At 41.9% G+C, this 21647-nt stretch overlaps 1 protein-coding gene across 2 annotated transcripts in view; it reads right to left on the minus strand.

Moving 5' to 3' along the window:
• The window catches only part of CA10 (carbonic anhydrase 10 (inactive)), a 359857-nt gene that overhangs the window by 71841 nt on the left and 266369 nt on the right, over positions 1 to 21647 (minus strand). For both annotated transcript variants that reach the window (XM_090060642.1, XM_090060643.1), the window contains exon 5: positions 4601 to 4786. In XM_090060642.1, the coding sequence (XP_089916768.1) occupies positions 4601 to 4786 (186 nt within the window). The remainder of the gene's footprint in view (positions 1 to 4600; positions 4787 to 21647) is intronic.

Consider the following 21647-nt stretch of genomic DNA (forward strand, 5'->3'; position numbering starts at 1 on the left):
CAGCTCTGGCTCTGCTCGCTTCCTGCTGCTAGGCTGAGCTCAACAGGGCTGCAGAGCTGCTTGGAGGGCAGCTGTGGCTCTCCCCTGCCTCCCGCCACTGGGCCAGGTGACAGGAGACTGCCACTGTTGCATGGTGCCAGCGGCAGCATCAATCTTCGCCGGTGCTGGGTGTGGGCTGTGCCCAGAGCTGGTCCCAGGTGGCAGCAGCAGCCTCCTGTCATCTGGCACAGAGCTGGGGGCCTGTACCCCTGGGAGGAGTCTGGCATAGCCCCGCAGCCTTCCCAAGGGTGTGGGCCCCCGGATCTGCACTGGATGACAGGAGGCTGCCACTGCTGGCAAATGTCATGAGTTTTGCTTTTTGAAGTTTGAGGTACAGTTTCTGAGAAACTTCTTGCACCTATCATCTTGAAACTTGGCAGGCTTCATGCCCTCGGAAGGGGCTACCATCCCTGCAGTTTTCATCCAAATCAGGCAAGAAATGACAAAACTTTAGGCATTTTCATGATTCCCCATGATAGCCTATGGGCAAAATCTCGAAACACGTCAAAAGAGCAAAACAGTTTTGACAAAACGAAACAGGACAGTGCTTAGAAACAAAACAAAATGATTAAATGAAATACTGTCCCTTCAAAATGGTGAAATGGACGTTGAAATGAAACAATGGTGTTTCACACAGCCCTAACAGTTGGAACAACTGTTGCACGGTTCTGACCAGCAAGTCACCCTTGCCCTTTCAAAACACTATAAAATTATGTCTGTTCACAACCTTCATGTACACAAAAATCCACATTTCCAAAAATCTGAGAGTCTTAATTTAAACTTAAGCTTTGTAATTTAAATGGCCTCTCCTACTACATTCTGTATAACTTTTTTTCACTAGAGCTTTTAGGTGGTTTTTTTTGCTGCACTGTATTATATAGTGTGATGCAGTGTTTTCATCCTTCTTTATAATGTACAGTTGATGTCTTGCTTAATCCCTCAACCTCTCCTGTGACAATCTGAAACAATATTAATATACCAAATCAAATAAGAAGCCGTGTTCTGTCCATATTCCTTCCTTGTTAAAAAAAATCTTTGTTCAAGAAAGCTACTTTGCATTGAATTATTCCTTTTATGTAGATATGATTCCAAAAGCAAAGACCTTATTTATTAAAACACACTTAATGTTCACCTCATAAAAGAGTAAAACACTGGATTAAATATACCTGTCCATATATTTCCAGAATTTAAATGAGGCAATCAGAAGTCAGCTGCGAGACATGAATAATTTCATAAAAAGCTGCCACTGACTGTATTATACATCTACATTGCTTTATAAAACAAAGCAAATGATTACTATCAATTATAATAACATCATTTGACAAGTCTGCAATTAATCTGCTGCTCTTCAGATAACTGTTGTTGCACGATGCCAAAGAAAATGCCATACATAAATTGACTCAGCAGCAGAGCCTGTGATAGATGGTGCCGATGGTAATGTGATAATAATTCATCTTCAACAAAATAAATAAGTGCTTTTTTATTGGAAACAATTTCTTTTGGTTTTCTAAAAGAATGACAACAGGATACTTGAGATACCTTTTGAAGATAATTCTAAAATATACCCACAGTGAGATGCAGTTCTTAATCATTATTTTAATTATTTATTGAGGATTTCTGAAGTGCCAGTTGTGTGCTGCATAGTTCAAAGACCAGAAGCTGGTTGAAGGAGGATAAAGGTATGACCAAACTTGCATGTCCTTTTTGTTAATAAAGCAACTTCAAGACTGACCACCTTTGAGCTCAGTCTGGGCCATGCAAAAGTCAGCAAACTTGGAAAACTTGTTTGAAATATGCACCAAATTCAGTAATATATTTATTCAACACTAAAACATGGGAACTAATGTATCAGTGCAGGATCACTATTTATGATTTTTCTTTCCTAACTATTTAACGTGTCTCTAGAATGTATAAGGCAGATCCACATCCTGCAAAGATTCACCTATGCCGTTAAATTTGAACCCTTTGTGCAGTCCCTCTTCAGTCAGCCTTCAGTTTAGCATGCATAAGGCTAGGACGGGGTGGGCAATTATTTTGAGTGGAGGGCCACTTACCCAGTTTTGGCAGGCTGTTGAGGGCTGCATGGGCAGCCTCGCCCCTTGATAGGTGACCTGCCCCCTGGTCACCATGTTGGGACCAGTGTTCCAGTGTCTTTGGTCCCAAGACATTGGTCCCATGTCCCAGGGCCAGCACTGAAAGCCGGCAGGGAAGAAGCTGGTGCTGAGTGCAGGGAAAAGCTGGCCCTTGCCCACGCCATGGCTGGTGCTCCCTGCTGCAGTTGCTCGCAGCCCGTGCAGGGCTGTCCGGAGCAGGCACAGGCAGCCTCACGTGGGCCGCAAGCGGCTACAGCATGGGGCACTAGCCACAGGGCGAGTGAGGGGCCGCTTTCCCTGTGCTCAGCACCACCTTGTAACCTGGCCCTGCTGCCAGCCTGGGCGCTGCACCAGCTCTGGGCTCGCCTGTCGGGGCTGCGTACCGCGGCAGCAGCTGCGGCCCCCCTGCTTGCTGCGCCGGGCAGCGTTCGTTGCTGCTGCCCACCTGGAGCTCACGCGCTGGGCAGCCCAGAGATGACAGTGGCAAACACTGAACAAGCGCAGCAAGCAGGGGGGCCACAGCTGCTGTCACCACGCACAGCCCTGACTGGTGAGCCCGGAGCCACGTGGGGCCCAGGCCGGCAGTGGGGATGGTTTTCAAGGTGGTGCTGAGTGCGGGGGGAGGGGGAAAAGTGGCCCTTCACCTGCCCCATGCCAGGCACCCTGCGCTGCAGTCACTCATAGCCTGCCTGGGGCTGCCTGTGCCCGCTCGAGACAGCCCCATGTGGGCTGCAAGTGGCTGCAGCAGGGAGCACCGGCCACAGGGGCGGGGAAGGGTTGCTTTCCTCCACGCCAGGAAGGAGCATAGAAGGAGACCAGGGAAAAGCTGAGCGCTGGGGGTGGGAAGTGGCCCCTCCCCTGCCCCGTGGTCAGCATTCCCTTCTGCAGGTACCCGCAGCCCATGCGGGGCTGTCTGGAGCAGGCACAGGCAGCCACGGGTGGGCTGTAAGTGGCTGCAGTGTGGGGCACCAGGCACTGGGTGGGTGAGGGGCCGCTTCCCACCCCCCCACGCTCAGCTTTTCCCCGGGCCACTTTTCCATGGGCTCCTTCCCTGTCTGGGTTCCTACCTTGCTCTTCCCCACTCCTTCCCCCTTACCTGTGGTTCCAGTGTGGGGCAGCCATGTGGTCCCAGGCCAGAAGCCCTGGCTGGGGCTTCCGACTCGGGGGGGCGGGGGGGGGGGCTGGGCAGGTCCTGCTGTTGTGGGAGCCTGCAGGTCATTCCCTGGGTCTTACTGCCCTTGGGTCCTGTCATTTTTGACAGGACCGAAGGGCTGAGAAATATTAATTTTCCACATTTTTTAGGGGCCCCACAGGCCGTATTTTGCCCACCCCTGGGCTAGGAAGTCTTTGCAGAATCACAGCAGTAATATACTATTATATATTAGTAGTATACTGGATAAAATATCACACACCAGAGCATTATGCAAGTAGAACTTCTATAAAAACAATAGTCACCTTTGTCATTACTTTCTAGTTAATTTTGGAAATATAAAATCAGCTTTAAGTTGACAAGGGGTGGAATGGACTAACCTAATGAAGCTCTGCTTGTCATGGTTAACCATGCGACTGGATATGTACAGCGTTCCCATCCTTTCCACGTAGCTGGAGCTGGTAACAATCTTAGAGCTGTGTTCTGCACTGAGCTCTGTTTCTGAGTCATTCCTAGTTTATAGCAGTCTTTATGCCAGTGACTGTAAAATGCCTTTTGTACTTAAATGGATGCAAAATATTGTGTTTCACTTTCAGAATCATCTGACAGCTATTTTACATTCTACTAAAGTGTCTCTGAAAATCCCAGCCCAAGAAAATTGTGCCCCAAATGCACTGAAATTCATTGGGATTTAGGCACCAATGATGACAGCCTTTCTGAAGTCTACAGCCAAACCCACCGAAGTTCAGCAGGGCCGAGATTTTACCCCTCGTTCCACTTTCAAATCAAATATCATGTTGCACTATGGAGCTTCAAAAGGGGAGTAGCATGCAGTTTGATAATACTATCTCTACATGCACTGCACTTTCACTGTAATGTGGTATGTGAGAGGTAGTTAGTGTGTTAGTCTGAAGTCAGGAAGAAGGCAGAGTAGTGTGGCATCCTTTAGATTCACTTGTTAGGAGGTATGAGCTTTTGTAGGCTAATGGCTTAATCAGATGCTAGGATATTTCGCAGATTATCTGCTATGATGCTGCTGTGCTCTTTATGTCAGATGCTTTCATACCATCTGATAAAGTAAGCTGTAACCTGCAAAAGCTCATGCCTGTCTGAACAAATTAAGGTGCCACATTGCCCTGCTTCTGTAATGTGATATGATGCACTTAAATATGGTGCAATGCAGAGTAAAAATAGTCCTTTTCAAAATGGATAGAAAAAGTCATTTTTCATGAAGACCAATTAGTTTGCACTTTCCCTTAGAAGTGGAAAACAGGTGTTTCACACTGGCTCATTTTTAAGTCCAAATACTGTCACATACCTCGCCAGAAAAAGCTTGTCCATTAAGTAGGTGCTCTGATCCCTGGCTGTCTTCACTTCCAAAGTGTAACCGGATCTCTTCCAAGCGGTGACTGTACGTCATGGGCCCTCCAGAAATATTGACCAAGTGCTCTTTGTCTAATCGTAGAGAAACGTGTCTCCCTGTGTTATACATTGTCCCACTGACCTAAACAAAAGAACAAATAAAGACATTTTTCCAGACCCAGGAGTGAGTCAGAAAATAAAGTGACAGACAGAGCTTTTGCTTTTTAAGCACCTTCAGATTGATTTAGTAATACATCTTTAAAAGCGGGAGACAAAATATACAACCTGATGGTATACTTCCAGTGCTGCTTTTAAATGTTATACTATATATTCAAATATTTTGCTAAATCCATATGTACATAGTTTAGCCAGGGGCATGTGGCTAATACAATGAATGTGATTGTGCTTCTTCCAAATAAGTATGCATATAAAACATTCTTTATGCAAGACCTGAATAATGACTTCATTACAGAGTTTCTACACTGCAAAATGGGAATGGTTCAATGGATGTATAAATAATTTAAGCATATTTAAACAAATCTGAAACTTAACTCATTTTTTCTTCCTGAAAAATTTATAACCAACTTATCCGAAAAAAGAGGTGCTACAAAACCAGAAATATAAAATTCATACAAATGGAGCTGGCTTTTGCTCCCACTGGAGTCAACTCTCATTGTCCTCTGTTACAAGGTTCATGGTTTTACGTTTTAACTTCCAGATAAATAAGACACGTTTTGTTTAGTTTATCGTATATTCCCAATCCTCCCATTCTTCTAGAAGTTGCAGTGTGCTCTAAGAATTATTATTTTGTGTTTGTTTTAAATCCTGGAAGTTATCCTCATTTGAAAAATAATGGAAGGTCAATACTTGTTTTATAATGTACATAAATAACCAGCTGGGGTACAATAGGGGAAAAAAGAAATATAATGCTGAAACCTTTCATATTAAATACGGATAAAATGACTGTAAAATTATTAAGTATGAAAAATAATGTAAGAATTTATTTGGATTTATACTACTACAAGGAAAAATATATCAGTTTGTGTGCAAAATGGAACGGTTGTTTATTTGGCATGGATACAAATGGTACATTTGAACAAGATTAATTTATTTTAATCGGAAGGAAGTCTAGCAATGGTATGCTTTGTTGCACTTTAATTTCAAATTAAGGGCTTGACAATTATGTATTATATCCTATAGTATACTGGTACTGTAATAATCAACACTGGTACACATTTTATTTATAATGCTAATTACTGTGCTTAAATGATCTGTTTTGTTGCCCAGTCTGTGCTGCTTTGGCTTATTTTCTAAGTAGGCAGGAGTACTTTTTTGCTGCCCTCCGCTGTTAACTTTCAAACTCCTCCATAAAACCAAGAGGATTAGATTAATCACTCTTGCTTACTGTTGATAATGCAAGAATGAAACAAAAGTGAAAAACTTGAAAACCAAGCACATGACCCATTTTTCAAAGCCTTTTTATCACACACTTGGGACTGGCAGCTAGCACCTTGAGAGAATTTCACTTTTCTTGTTTGAATACACAGGTTTTGCGACTGCCATCTTTTATATTGATATTCTCAGCTGCTTGGCTCTCTACTGAAATTAAAGCAAGACTCATCAGCCGCAACTGAGCCATTGCAGAATGCAATTATGTCTTTATAAGCTTTAGGTTTCAAAAAGCTGTGCTCTCTGATTGTGACATATATGGGAAAGATTAACAGAATCCTGAGTACAATTAATAGGTTTGGAAAACGTGGCCAACCATTTTTTTTTGCACAGAAACTCTAACATAGGCTTTGCACATGTTCCAGGCTTCAGCTTCCTGGCCAGCACTTTGATATTTATTTGAATTTTGGTACCTGTGATTCTCACAAGGCTTCAGCCATTGATAACAGGAATAAAAAAGCCCCAAAGACCTCTGAAATACATAAATCACATTAATTCAACTTCCCCATCGTATTTTACAGAAGAGTTTTGGGAAGAGGATGACATCCAAGATTCCCCGAGCCTTTCTTGGGAAGTGTGGCATATAAGTCTAATGATAAATATTGTGGTTTATCGCATCCTAGCGCTGCAGTGAGGCCACAAAAATGCCACCTTGAACCATGCTGAAAAATATCATTCTTTCAAAGAACGTGTATTGTATAGGACTGAACCCCACCCCACAAAGTGCTCTCTTTTTAAGTTCCCATATTCTCTTCTGAACTCTGCTGTGTTTGACTTCCATTTTTGTCCCACTGTCGTAGCCTTGGCCTCTCAAACTACTGAGTGAGACTCTCATTTCTTTTATATGTTCAGGTGAGTCCTACCATTTTGGTAGAACCTGTCATCCAATGAAAAAATCTTTGCTTTTTAATGCTGCTTTCATGCTTCAGTTGTTGCTTCTACAGAAACAAATCTAACAATCAGCAATTACTGTCATGTGCTCTTGCTTACTCGTGTTTTTGGGGCGGTTGAGTATAACAGAAAAATACCTGGCAGCTTTCAAGGCAGACATAATACCCTACTTACTCATGTTCCCCAAAATTAGAACAGTTTTAGTTTGAATATTTTTTTGATAGATGAAAGTTTCATGAATTTCCCTTGAGGTAATTCACTGAAGATTTTTCCTTCATTTCAAAGTCACATTTCCCAAGGAACTCTACAGATTTTAAAAGTTTTCACCTGTGGAATGAATATCCCTAGAGTTCATTTGTACTGACCCAGCATTGCATAGAAAATGACAAGTCTTTCATTGATTGCTGATCGCTTGGCAGGATCTGTCAACGGTCAGACTGTCCTCAGAAAATTTCTGTGCACTCCTTCAATAACTCGGCAGTTGCATTAAGGTAGTTTTACTCCAAGGCATATTCACATCCGCAGATGGAACTGCCTCACTGGGGAGAACGTTTTCTTGTTCTTTTCTTTCCGATCTACCCGCTTTAGAAATACTGGTATTTTGGTTGGACGAACATTCACGACTCAATTCTGATGTATCAGTTTGAAAGGAAACAACTGATTTGTGAACTCTTAAAAGTCCTGACTTGACTTCACAATTGGCTTCTCCTTTTCCTTTTTTAAAAAAAAATCTCCAGAAAGATGTTTTCATTTTTGTAAAAGATCATCATTTTCAGACACGATGATTTACACTGTCACTGAAGATCACTAGCTGATTAACACATGTTTGGGTGCCTGTGCACGCATCAACACATTCATCAACACATTCATTAATGCGCAGTGGTTATTGCACATTTGATTTAGTACTTGTAGAACCAAGCGCTAAATAAATGTGTGGTAACCAGAGTTACTGTGCAGTAGCACTAGCGGATGCCTTTTTAGTGACGCCACTGCACAGTAGCCTAATAATATTGTGCAGTAACACATTAGCACTGTCCATGCTGTGACAAACTACTGCACACTGTTATTAGGTTACTGCGCAGTTAGTGTCTCATAGACGTGCCCAGTGTAGACGAGGAACTTCCAGATGATCAAGGAAAATTGACTTATCCACAAAGAAAGTGTCTTCTGCTGTGTCACACCTTTGCCAGCTTTACCAGAAAACAATTTATCCTGGCGAATAGTAAATATTGCATATTTGTCACTCCTAATATCTCCCTAGGGGAGGGTACCTATTCTGCCTACCTCTAAAGCTGGCCCACTGTGCTACACGTACAGTGCAGTAGAACTAATGGATGATACTACAGTAAAAGCTCTGTTATCTGGCATCCCCCAGGAATGGGGGATGCTGGTTAATCAAATATTCCGGTTAATCAAATGTGCACTGTCTGGTGCTCTCCCCGGTTAATCAAATGTGCACCGTCTGGTGCTCTCCCCAGCGTCAGTGTGCCTGTGCAGGCTGCTTTGCCCTGGGCAGAGGCTGACTGCTTGCAGTGGTGGTGAAACCCAGAACTTGTACTTCCGGTTTCGCTTTTGCCGTGTCCCTTGGATGCCGGTTAATAGAGTTTTCTGGCTAATAAAGTGCCAGTTAACACAGCTTTTGCTGTAAATAGTTTTTGATTTTGATACAGATGTCTTACTGGGGCTTTTTATTTTATTTAATCCAAGTGAGGAAAAAATATTTCTTATGCAAAGCAGAAAACATGATTATCCCTATTTAATTCAGGGAAAACTTTATCAGAATATTTTGTATATGCTCTTTAGTTTTCTGCCTTGACTTTACATGTGCAATAATTAAATATCAAGTTTAGTTTAATTGATGGAAACAAGTTAGTTTTATCCAATTACACTGTGCTGCATATGAATGACACAAAATCGCTAATCGTAAGTAGCAAGTGCCATTTAAACCATGTAAGGAAAAAAAGGTTTAAAGTCACTTTGCTCACTATTTTGGAAACTCACACTATGTTGAACATTCAGTTTCTTTTTGCAACTGCAAAATATTCAGAATCCCTTTTCTTACCCTGCTTGATACAAATATTTAATTTGGTTACTGCCATTCTCTCTCATCCTCCAAAAATGCAGTGTTTATACTGAGCCTACATTCAGCATGTTGGGACAGAAGTTCTTTCTGTGTACTGCAGGTGATGAAGGTGAGTAGCACAGCAAATGACACCCTCTCCAACCATTGTCATGTCTGACATAGTCTTTCTAGCTCAGTGGGGGCCGTACTTTCTAGCAGGTGTGCCACAAATTAGCCTAGACAACCCCCCTGAGTGAGTTGATCATGTGTATTAAGTTATGTAGCACCACTGGATGATGATGTTTTTGACAGAGTAGATTCATGTACTTTGAATTCTCGTGCTCTGGGTGGCACTGTTCTAGACGGAAAATATATCTATTGAATTTTAATTTAGCTTGAATTACGTAGCTTTAATTTAAATGCCCCAAAAGCTTAAATATTTAACCTTAAATAAATAAATGAATTAAAAAGTTTAAATATTTAAGATTTAAATAGTTAGCTTTAATAGTTTAGTTTTAATTTAGCTACAATTTATAATATATGTGTGTGTGTATATATATATATATATAGAGAGAGAGAGAGAGAGGTATGTACATATATATGTCTCTCTCTGTGTGTGTATGTATATAAAGTAAATTAAAACTTCCCTCTCTGTAAAGAATAAAATGTATTTGGTTGGGGGAGGGGGGGAGGAGATGTCCATCTCACCACTGTTTGTGGTCAAGGGGCTACTTGACTTCACAATGGTAGCAATATCAAGTTGAATACTCACTAATTGTGCTAGTTTCTCTCTATTTGCTTGTGAAACTTAAAGGCTGCATGGGCATTCTTATTTTGGCTATAGCAGCCTGCATTTCTAGTTATCATAAGGTTAAAATTATTGCAGGTTAGCATAAGGGTAAATTTAACAGGGCATAAGAGAACCATATTTATTTGGAGGATCTGGGTTTGCAGAACATGCCATGATTCCTGGGAAAGAACTAGCAGTTTCAAGACATGCCACACTCCAGCTTAAGCTTGGCCTTGAAGCATACCATATTGTTCTTTTTTTCATTTGAGACTGTCGTCTTGTTTTGTGTGTGTACAGCACCTGGCACAGTGGAACCCACCTCATGGTTGGGACTGCTACATGTCCCTGCAGGCATAAAAACAACTGAGGAATGGGAGAGGCTTTTAATTAATACTTTCAAATAGGTCAGAGTTTTTCTTTAATTGAAGTTTAGTGACTTTGTTTTTTTCTAGTATTTCAGCCTTCTTCCTCCTTCCTCTCCTGCTGGTGTCTGTGAAAATGTGTGCAACTTGGAAAAGCAAATGTATGCATTTATTGTATGTTTGTGTATTTGGAAGCACGTGAATGAAGAGTGAGTCTGACTTCCTGAGGCAGACAAAGTTCTTTGGGTAAATCATGATATCTTTTATTAGACCAACTAAAATAGTTGGAAAAAATCTTCTCAGCAAGCTTTTGAGTTTAAAACCTGTCATCAGGCTGAGGAAGCATCTGCAGTTGGTGTATCCTCTTCCTGGATGGAATGAATAGTAAAGAAGCCAGAGGCTAGTATGCATGCAAGAAAGCCAGTCAGTGAAGAGGTACATTGAGGAATCAGTGGGTGAGAGACAGGCAGGGTGGGGGTGGGGAAGGGGAGAGAGACGGCTTTTGACCAACACGGCTACAGCCTACACCACTCTGATTTCGTGAGACACAGGCATCTCAGGAGTGACAAATGAGCAAGATCTGATGCTTCATAATCCTCTCATTTCTCTGTCCCGGGAGCATTTAAACACAACACAACATAGCTCACTCCAGACCAGGGCATAGAGAATAGTTTTAGGGCTGTCTAGGATCCCACTGCTGAAACCTACTAGCTTAAATGGCTATTTGAATTTTCACATTGGCAGATACCCTGGTGATAATTGAGTACTTTGCAGTTCCAGCAAAACCAGCAGACCCTGTTTTATCTATTTAACTTCACTGGCATTCATTCCACAACAAGGAAACATGGAGATAAGAAATGACAGGCTCTGGAGCTACACCTGGTGCACAAACTACATAACTCAATGCAGACAGACCCTAACATGAGAGACATTACAAAACCGGTCGCAGAACCTGGTTCAACTACACCTGGTTCAGCTAAACGATGTCCATTGAGCTTTAGTTATCATGCGATGGCTGGGCCCCTAAACTTGATGTAACCCCATGCATGTGTATCGTGTTATGGGTTGTAACACGTTATCGGGTTGTAAGTGTAATGTCTGTCATGGCTTACAAGGGGCTGCCTATGCCGCTTGTAGCATGTGTAAACACAGGTTGGCCACCCCTGATTTAGCACATTCAAGACTTCAGCGGGCTTAACTTTTAGCATACCTCAGTTCTTATTTTGACCAGACACGTGCATTGCACTCGCACACAAGTTTTACAGAGGATTTTTAAAAATTTTATTCTCAACACTGTGTGCAATGTAATGGCTCAAAAAGAGTTGACAGGTCTGTTGTGTCAATCAGTTAGCTGTTGCTTCACAGGAACACAGTGAGAGTATTTCATAGTTTTCATAGTTACTCTGAAGGAACCAATATGGATAGTATTTTTTTGAGGTTAACATAAATTAAGCATTACTTAATATGTGTGATGGACCATAAAATTAATTTCAAACATCAGCAAATTGACAACTAAATTTACACCAATATGTAAATTTTTGTTCACTGCTCTTTATTATGTGAAACGCAACAATTCTCTACCTGCATGCAACATACCATTTGCTATACACACAATATATACAATTTTATGTAAATCTATGCTCTAGGTAATTTAAAAATGTGTATTGAAAACAATCATTTTTGTTTGTAGGCAAGCTACAGTGTCATAAAGTTACTGTTGATTTAATATTCATATTTATTTTATATTGTAGAAACAGGATTAGACTAAGGCCATCATTATCATCAGCTGTGTATTTTTTTAAATTTAGGGTTCATTTTAGCTGAATTCCTACATTTTGTGGTGTAATGGGTTTGTAGTGTCCGTAAGGAACAGTATAGGAAAGAAGAAATTTGTTGTGTTTTGTGCTGTTTTCTGCAAAATCTTACAGTGATTAAACAAAACAGGCTCCGATTCCATTTGCTGCGAGTGGAAGGTCAATGGGAAAGGAGGGAACTCAGAACCTTGTGATACTCAGCTTTTAAAACAAAAGACTGATTAGAAATGCTCATCAGAGTTCATTACACTAAGGTATTTTTATGTAAGGCAAAGTCTGCATGGTCATGTTGCACTAACGCTCTAATGCGTCTTTTGTGTTTGACAAATACAGTTATGTGTGATACATTTTAGTGAAAGAATAGAAAGCTGAAAATGAAATTACCACGCTTTTTTACTGGCAGAGTTGGCTTAGATCAGAAGCTAGATACTATGGTGATGCCCAGGGCACACCCATGATCCATGACGGACAACATTAGGAAGACAATCTACTAGGTCTTTTCCATCTGAAACATTTCTATGTTGCTTTCCAAGTTCAAGAGATCTTATGTCTATCCTATTTTTTGGAGGTGGCGGGGGGGAGGCGCTGGCATCATTCTTTTGTTAAAATATTATTGAAATCTATGCCTGAAGATACAGGTATCTTAGAAGTTCACATAGCGATACTGTCTTCTCCTCATACATGTTCCCATGTGTGTACAAATAGCACGGAGAACAGGGCCAGTCATGGAAAAGCCCTACAAAATCGGAACAAAGCTCAAATCAGTGAGTTCTTACAGAAATTATCGTGAATATGTGTGGGATTTAGTTTTTTACGCTATTCTATCGTTTGGATAGCAAACATTTGTTACAGTTATGGTCTTCATGTTATTTCATGGCCTTTTGTAGAGAAAGCTTATTATGTTGTATGCCATTTAACTTGATTTGAAAATTGTATAACAATGAATCCTTAGTAAATTAGTTTAGAAAAGAAGATTCCTTAATATAATTAATACTTGCATCTTATGCTCTGTGAATAAGTCTGCAATAGATAAAGAAAACTCTTTATTAAGAGCCTAGCAAAAAAATAAATAAATCTAAATCTACTATTTTTGAAGTTGAAGATTCTCAATTGACTCAATTTTTGCTTGATATGGCAAACATTTCCACATAGGTGTAGCTTTACATGTGATAAAATCCCTGGGCACAATGGAGCATGGTGAGGGGGGTTTACCTTAATTGTGCAATATCCCAGCTTTGATGGGCTTTAATTAAATTATTAACATTTCCCAATGTAATTTTCTATTTAATCTCATTTGATTTAATACTTGCTTCACTGAGCTTTTTGTACATAATTCCCCAGTGGCATTAATACCTCTGTATCTTGATGCAACACAGTGGTACTAGCAAATGCTACCAATATATTTTATACTTCATTTGTTTTTAATATATACACTTATATACACAGCAGCTATATCCAAGTTGCTGTCACGCAAGGTCCAAATTTGACTTTTAGTTACAAGTTTGTTACATAACAGAAGTCAACAGAAATGCAGAAGAGGTAAATGAAGACAGTTGCATCCACAGTTGCAGCAAAAAAAATGACAGATCTTTATAGCCAATAGAGGAAAAAAACAGGAGCTATAAGATAGACTTCTATTTTTTTTATAATGCTGTAATGTCTTTCCAGTGAGTCTGGAGCCTGGTAGTTGTAAATATATTTCTCCTTTATTCTCTGGGGCACTAAAACCACCTTTGGCTATTCTTCTCTTCTCTGCCCACTCCCAAGCTCAACTTTTTCAGAAAGTTCTCTACATAGTCTCTCTCGTCAGACTTCAGCTGCTGAAAGACCAGGGAGTTTTCAAGAAGCTTAGCAAGGAAAAAGGTAGAGAAAAATTACCAGTTCTAAGACATCCTTTCTCACAACTTGAAATAAAGAGTGCAAGAGAGAAGAAAAGACAAGTGGAAGAGGAGTAGCAAGAGGGTTCTCCTCACCTCTGCATTGCTGGTAAACCTCTCTGGCCCCTCTTCAAGGTCCAATGGACATACTCTGCTTTACAGTTAAGTTTACAGGAGAAGAGAATTGTGCTTCCAGCAAAATCCTGTACTTATGTAGGCGGACGGTGGCCTCAAGATCAGGTCTAGTAACATTTCTTAACTACTATCAATGCCTGGCAGTGGAATAGTACTGAATACAAGGATGCCTGTCCCTTTTAATGTCTCTGGATCTTATTTTTGATATCAGATGGGTTTTCCTTTAAAGACTGAAAATAGAAACAGCCCAGAGAAATCCAACTGCTACACATGGAAGCCACCTACCACAAACTGAAGTGTGTTTTGGAGGTGTGCTAGTGTTTCAATTTTACCTCTGTCATTTTCCAAGATCCTATCTATTGCTCTCTCTTCCTCTTTGTCTCATACATTTCAAAGCTGGAGGAAAACAGGACTTCTGATTCGGGGAAAGAAAAGTTTTCCCTCCAGTTACTTCTACTTAGAAAATCATTAACTGAAATTTCTGTCCCACTGTGTCAGCACAATGAGGGATGGATGCAGTAACAGCAGGTAGCTGACTGGCTACTGTGTAGCTCATAAGTGACCTTAATATTTAATCTATTTTCTACTCTACCAGGGGGTCCTAGAAGATGCATGGAAAGCCATTAAGTGGCCATACCTCATAAACCTCTGTCCAGCTGTTGCAAGGGGATAATGCCTTGGGAAGTCCATGTTGAATTTTCTATGCAACTTTTTTCCCCCTTCTTGTACGTGCTAACATAGAAGGGTAAAGGAATGAACTGAACACCTCTCTGTTGCAATAAGCTGCAAAACTAGATCAGCACATCTTTTAGTTGGGTATTTTTCAAGCACAGAAAACACCATATGTCGTACCAGCTCGATTCTTTCACAGCATTCCAGGCATCTTCAGCTACATAGCACGCAATTCTTCCAAAGCGCCATTGCACACGGCTCACTTTAAATTATTTCTCTATCCCTGCCATGCTGTACACTTGGCACCTGTTTTTGCAAGGTGCTGAACACCATCTGTAAGATGCTAAGTGCACTCAACTCCCTTTGACTTCAGTAAAAGTCAGTCGGAAGGAATGTGACCTGTTGCAGGACCCAGTTTTGCACCTGACTGGACTGTTGTTGCATGCTGTGTGAAGTGACAGAGAATAATCTAAAGCTGTCATTTGAATGTTAAAATACGAATATTAAATTCTGTTTTTCTAGCACCTTAGGTCTCAAAGGGGTCTGAATGCATTAAAAAAAAATCCCTCAATCCCGTTTCTCAAGTAAGTAAATACATTACCTAGTTGTTCATTTTCTTCCTGATATTTAGATTAAATTGCCTTGTACTGCACTTCATCCTACTGCGCCTCAGGCCATCCTAACTCAACCCCTTTCTTCTGCGGCATTCACAAAGTCCATACTTCTGAATTGCCCTTAGCCATTGATTTACTCATGCTGTGAAGTATTTGTAATCTTTTTAATCTTTGAACTGGCCAATAACTTTCTGGTATGGCCTCGATGTAACAAAGCACTTACGTGTACAGTTTGTGAATCAGGGCTAAGATAGGGACCGTGCATCCCATGTGTATGTGGGCTTTATGTATGAGACCCTCTGCCAGTATATGACTGGTTCTGGCACCAATATCATCATATAAACTTATGCTTAATTTACTCTTCATTATCACTGGTATAGACCTACTGCTTTCCAAGTAGATCCCTACCAAATACTCTCTAGATTTTTACCTTGAATTTGTGAGCCACATTGTTTTTGCTGTGTTTTGTTATGTTTCTTTTAGGTTTGCTGTAGTATTTCTTTGCCTTTGTTGATATGTATGTCTTTGTCCCGTTTATCACACGTGAAGATGCAACAAATCTAGCCCAACCTCTTTCTCCATACGGAATCATCCCTGTCTGAACCATTCTGTGAATAAATACTAATTATGAGGCAGGTTAAATCAATTCCTTCCTAAGACTGACTTCTGCAGCACCCTACTAGATCTCACAGTTCTGCGTTTCTGTATTTTCAGGCATGCATCTAAGATACGTATAGGGTCTCCTTAGTGAAGTAACCACATTTCTCAGCGGTTTTAACATGTTTGTCTTTATTATGGATTGGTCGCATTGCTTTTCTGTGCTTCAGTTCTCCATGTCGCACATGCAGCCGGTCACAGAGTAGAGATCTGAACCCAGATTTTCCAGGTCCTTAATTCCCTGTATTCTAATTTATCACGTCTTCACTTGTAATGTTTCAGCTAGATTTTAGTCCAAGATATATTGTTCTCTTCTTAATCAATTTGAATTGATTGTACTGTAATGAGTCTGCCATATATCATATACAACATTGGACTGCTTGAAGCTTTGTAAATATGCCTGTAGCAGCTGAGGGATAGTGACTGAACATCGCAACAACTGGTATCTCCAATGTAACCTAGAAATGCACACTGCTCAGCTTTGTGCAACAGAATTACATTTCCTAATTTCAAAGCAATGGTTATACAAGCACATATGTTTTCTTAATAAAGTGATTATGGCATCCAGTTGGTCTCAGAAAGACTTTTATGATGTTGTCTTGGTTTCCTAACGCATGCTACAAGGAGACCCAAGTTGGGAAATGCATGGAATGCATTAATTTGGCCTTAGTGAGGCCACAGCTCACAGTTGCATCCAGTTTTGGGCCCCCCAGTTCAGGAAGGATGTGGATAAGCTTGAGAGAGTCCAGAGGAGAGCCACCCATATGATAAAAGGCCAAGAGAGCAAGCCTTAGGAGGAGAGGCTGAGGGACATGGGACTCTTCAGCCTGGCGCAGAGAATGCGCAGGGAAGACTTGGTGGCTGCCTCTAAGTATATAAGAGGGTGCATCAGGATTTGGGAGAGCAGTTGTTCACCAGGGCTCCCCAAGGGATAACTAGGTCTAACAGCCACAAACTTCTAGAAGGGCGATTCAGACTCAATATAAGGAAAAACTTCTTTACAGTCCGAGTGTTCAAGGCCTGGAACAGGCTCCCCCCAGAAGTGGTGCAAGCACCTACTCTGGACTCATTCAAAAGGCATTTGGATGTTTATCTTGCTGGGATCACTTGATCCCTGCAGACTTCCTACCTCTGGCAGGGGGGCTGGACTCAATGATCCTCCCAGGTCCCTTCCAGCCCCTAATGTCGATGTCATCTATGAATATTATCCTCAGACGGCACCTAGTAGGCCTCTGCAAAGTGGCAAGTATTCACTTTGGATTTGGATTTAACCAATTCGAAGGACAGTGATTCGATTAGGAGATTTGAATCACTGTCCTGATTAGATGAGGCTGAATCAGATCTGAAAAGATTCAGCGCCGCTTTGGAGATCTGGCCATAGACTAAACAGGCAGCTGACACAGCTGCCTCCAGCTCATAAGTCTGTTGGGGTAGGGGGGAAGGAAGGGGGGGCACGGGATGTGGTCGTGGCAGCGCTGGAAGTGGGGGCTGTGCCCTGCTGCCGCTTGCCCCCTTTCACCCAGAGTGAGTCTTGCCCGCATCCTCTCCCTATCACCCCGGCTGGGCAAGTGACAGCAGGGCATAGCCCCCGCCCCGAGCGCTGCTGCGCCTGCATCGCACACCCCGCACCCTACTCTGAGTCCCATGCCCCCGCCCTGGCTGGGCAGCTTGTTCCAGCCCCAATCCCCCGCTTCCCTCCCCCCTCCCCAACCCCAAAAAACTTACCAGGTGGAGGCAGCTGTGTCTGTTTAGTCTATGGCTGAATTGCCAAATCTTTTCTGAATCTTTTCCTGAATTGATTCAGATGCTTTGAATCGATTTGGAGCTTTTAATTGGTCTCCTGATTTGATTCAGATTCGGTCCCTGAATCAGGCCAAATCTCCTCCAAATTGTCTTGGCTATGGAAGCTTTGCACAGCCCTAGCACCCAGCTCTTAGAAATAATTAGCTTTGGTCTTAATTGTGCCTTGAAGGCAGAGACGCATTTAGTTGGGTGGTATGGCGTACAACAGTGGTTCCCAACCCTTTTTGTGCTGCAGACCGGCATGGGAGCAGCAGAACCAGCTGCCTCCCTCCTGGGGCTCTCCTGCCCCCAAGCTCTAACCCCGCATGTAACTGCCAGCAGCAGAAGCTGCCTGCCCAGGTGGACAGATGGGGAGCTAAGTGGGTCATGCCATGACCTGGCAGCCAACCTGCCATGGCCCAATACCAGGCCGCAGTCTGGTGGTTGGGAACCTCTGGTGTACAACAGCCTCCAGAAAAAGGGGGGTATTGCTGCTGCTGCTGCTGTTCCAACTCTGCTGAGTGATGGAGAGGCAGAATGGGAATAGGGGATGCTAGATTGCTATTTTCCCTTCACTGTTTTGGGAGTGAGCATTGCCACAAGAAGTGCTTCCACGCACTGGAGCACAACTGTGAAAGTGGCTGGCCCTGCTGAAAGATCAAAAAGCTTATTTTGCTCTCCTCTCCAGTGTATGCAGCATCTGCTCTCCTCTCCAATTTATGCAGCATCTAGCTGCTCTGTGAAAACCCTGTATACTTAGCCACGCGGTTCTACCCCTGACGTCTTTGGTTTAGGTAACAATAAGGGGTCTGTATAAACCAGCCTGTGCTGAGCTAATCAGATGTTTTGGAGCTGACAGCACAGTAGCTTTATTTAAGCTACAGCCCATTCTCCTTCCAGATATCAATCTTATTAGGGAAGAAACCTGCTCCTCTCCCTTGCCAGAAGGATGGGGAGACACTATACAGGTAGGACCACACAGTTCTGGAGGATGTAGCCCAGTGATTCTCAACCAGGGTGCTGGGGTTCTCTGGGGTTCGGCCAGATATTTTAAAGGCTGTCCCAGGTGTAAGGGGATAAGTGAGGTAGGAGGAGATAAGCTAATAAATGCAGGCTCACACTTCTCCCTACCTGAACGATCCCTCACCCTCACTGCCCAGACCCCCTGCAAAGGGATAAGCAGTGTAATATATGTTAGTGCTTGATTGGTACCTCTCAATTCACAAAAGTTATCGAGGAGCGCCTTGAGTCAGCGAAGGGTGCCTAGAGTCCAGTGAAGGGTACCTTGATTCCCAAAAAAAGCTTGAGAACCACTGATCTAGTCACTGGTTTCACTTGGAGCCTCATTTGAATTAGGACTCAGAGTAGGACCTTACATGAATCAATGATATAGCATGATATTCAGCTCATGTTTCCTATGGACAGGTGTAGCTGGCAATTTTCAGCATTATGTACCAAAAGGATGATTAAGAACACTGCCCACCCCCCGCCCCAGCATTTAAAAACCACTTAAGAATCTTAAAGTTTTAGCCCTTATGGTAAAGGCCGATTTAGTAAAAATACATACTTATTTAATTACATTTATTTACATAAGCTTCTGAACCAGCGTGAAGATTTTAATGCAGAATGACACATCTGCCAGAGAACACTGAAACAGACAAACGAGTCTGTATGAGGATTGTTATTCTTTATATTTTTAAAGTAATTTCTCTAGACCCCTATTCAATTTTTATAGTATTGTTTTCATTTTACCCCTGTAAACTTCTATTATTCCCCACTCCAAGGAAACAGACTCTTAATTTCATTTTGACTTAGTTATTGCAAGTGACTGTTATACAGTATTTTAGAACGCAGCTGGTATGAAAACTGGTTTACAAAAAACCTTGAAATACTGTAATTCACATTTGTCCATCCATTTAGTTCTCAGTGTTTTGGGGCTTAGTAACAGGTACCGATTTACATATATTCCAATTATTTTCCACACCCGAAAACTTCATACTCAGGCAAATGTCTGGTAGGTGGGCTGCAAACGTTGTTTGCATCCAGCAGAGAGCACTGTCAACCCATTCCACTCTGCTAGTACGTATGTACCATAGATAATTCCAGAGCCAAGAATTAATATTAAAGCAAGTTGTTTTGGAAAGGGCATGACTATTAACCGTGGCTTGTTGTTTCGCAAGGTGGCCGTATCACCGACGTGGAACAATTGTGAATTCTGTCTCGCAAGTCGTGCCCGTTTCTAGCCTACAGCTGTGTGATTTCTGGGTGCCACCTCAGCTAATTGCTTGGAGACCTTTGGATAAACAATATACCCAGAGTTCCCTTCCTGGCAAAAATCCAAGGGATCTTACGTTGAGTTTAAAAAACCCCCAACCCCTCAATGAAAAATTGGAGTTTTTTGATAAAGCGCCACTTACTAGGAGGGAGCTACAATATAATTGCTTAGCTTTGAAGAACAACAGGCAGCAGCATCAATATTTGATTAAAAAGGGCTGTGTGAAAGATTTGAAATATGAAAGATAAATGTAAGGATTAAAATAATCTTTTCATCTTGTTAGCTGGAAAGTTTTTAAAAGGAAATGATGTTAATGAGAAGAATTAAACTGTTTACCTGCCAAATATAATGCGTTGTGTTTCAGCATACAGTATGACATATTACCTTTTATTTTATTTTTTTTAAAGCAATATTTTTCCGCAAGATTTTTTTCCCCATTCGTTATTCTGCCATTCTGGCTGTTTATTTCTCTAAATGCCTGATCTGTAAGAAACTTGGAGCAAACCTCATAAATTAAATATTCAAACTTACTGGCTAATGAGCAGAATATGTCAACTTTCAGTGATCAAAATAATGTGCCTCAATAATGCATATGCCATTCAGCAACAAAAATATGAATTCAATAGAGGAACTGCAGGGTCATTGCTATCATGAGATAATTATGTGTCACAGGAGTTAAAGGTAAGAAAATGCACCTAGTACACTGTATATATACCCCATGGAGTTTATATGCCACACGGTGACTTTCAGGGATAATAAAGTTCTTTGTTATATTTCCATGACCACACAAACGTAGTGACCCTTGCTCGTTGGTACCTATGGAAGCTGAAGCAGATCCAGGAGGATCTATGGTGATGATTACCTTGTCTGCATGAAAGTAGTAAATTGTTTTGGCCATGGCAACATGCTCTTTCTTATCCCAAATTATTCCAGTTCTATTAATTAAGACCACAAGTAGCAGATTATGACATTTTTCCTTAGTACTGAAACTGGCAAATACGAATGCAACTTGTATGTCTGGACAAAGTCATGTTCAAGGCTAGGACCAGCTTCCACGAACACTGGGTAAAATTCGCTCCTCTGCAGAGGACCACCATCAGTCTTGCATGCCATTAATCTCCACTGTCAGTGCAGCTCAAACTTTTGGCCCTGCAGGTCAGATGCATGATGCGGGACAAGCCCACAGGCTGGATCAAGCCTCATGTTGCCTCCGTCTGGCTCTGCGCACCCAGATGCCAGGATTGGGCCTTGGCATACCGCGCCACCACCCTCCAGCTTTATGCACTAGGATCAGGTGCTGCCCCTGCCTGGTCTACGTGCCATGGGCCAAATGTGGCCTATGGGCTGGTGCTTGAGCCTCCCTGTCCTATGATAATTTAAGGATGATGGTGAAGAAGGATTATACTGGTTCCCTGCGCAGAGATAAATGCCACCCTAATTTATTTAACATGGTACTTCTCCATGAAGGCATCGAGTCCTTAGCTACATAGGTCATAACTGCAATCATGATGCACACACGTTACATGAGTAAGACAGAGAAGGAAGTGAGAGAGAAGGAAAAATAGTTGAATGCTCTGTGTCCTTTCTGTCTCTCATTTGCAATCGCTCCTTATTTGCTCAACG

This window comes from Crocodylus siamensis, chromosome 8 (assembly GCF_052110815.1).
Source record: "Crocodylus siamensis isolate JL-2025a chromosome 8, ASM5211081v1, whole genome shotgun sequence".
In the NCBI taxonomy this organism is placed as follows: domain Eukaryota; kingdom Metazoa; phylum Chordata; order Crocodylia; family Crocodylidae; genus Crocodylus; species Crocodylus siamensis.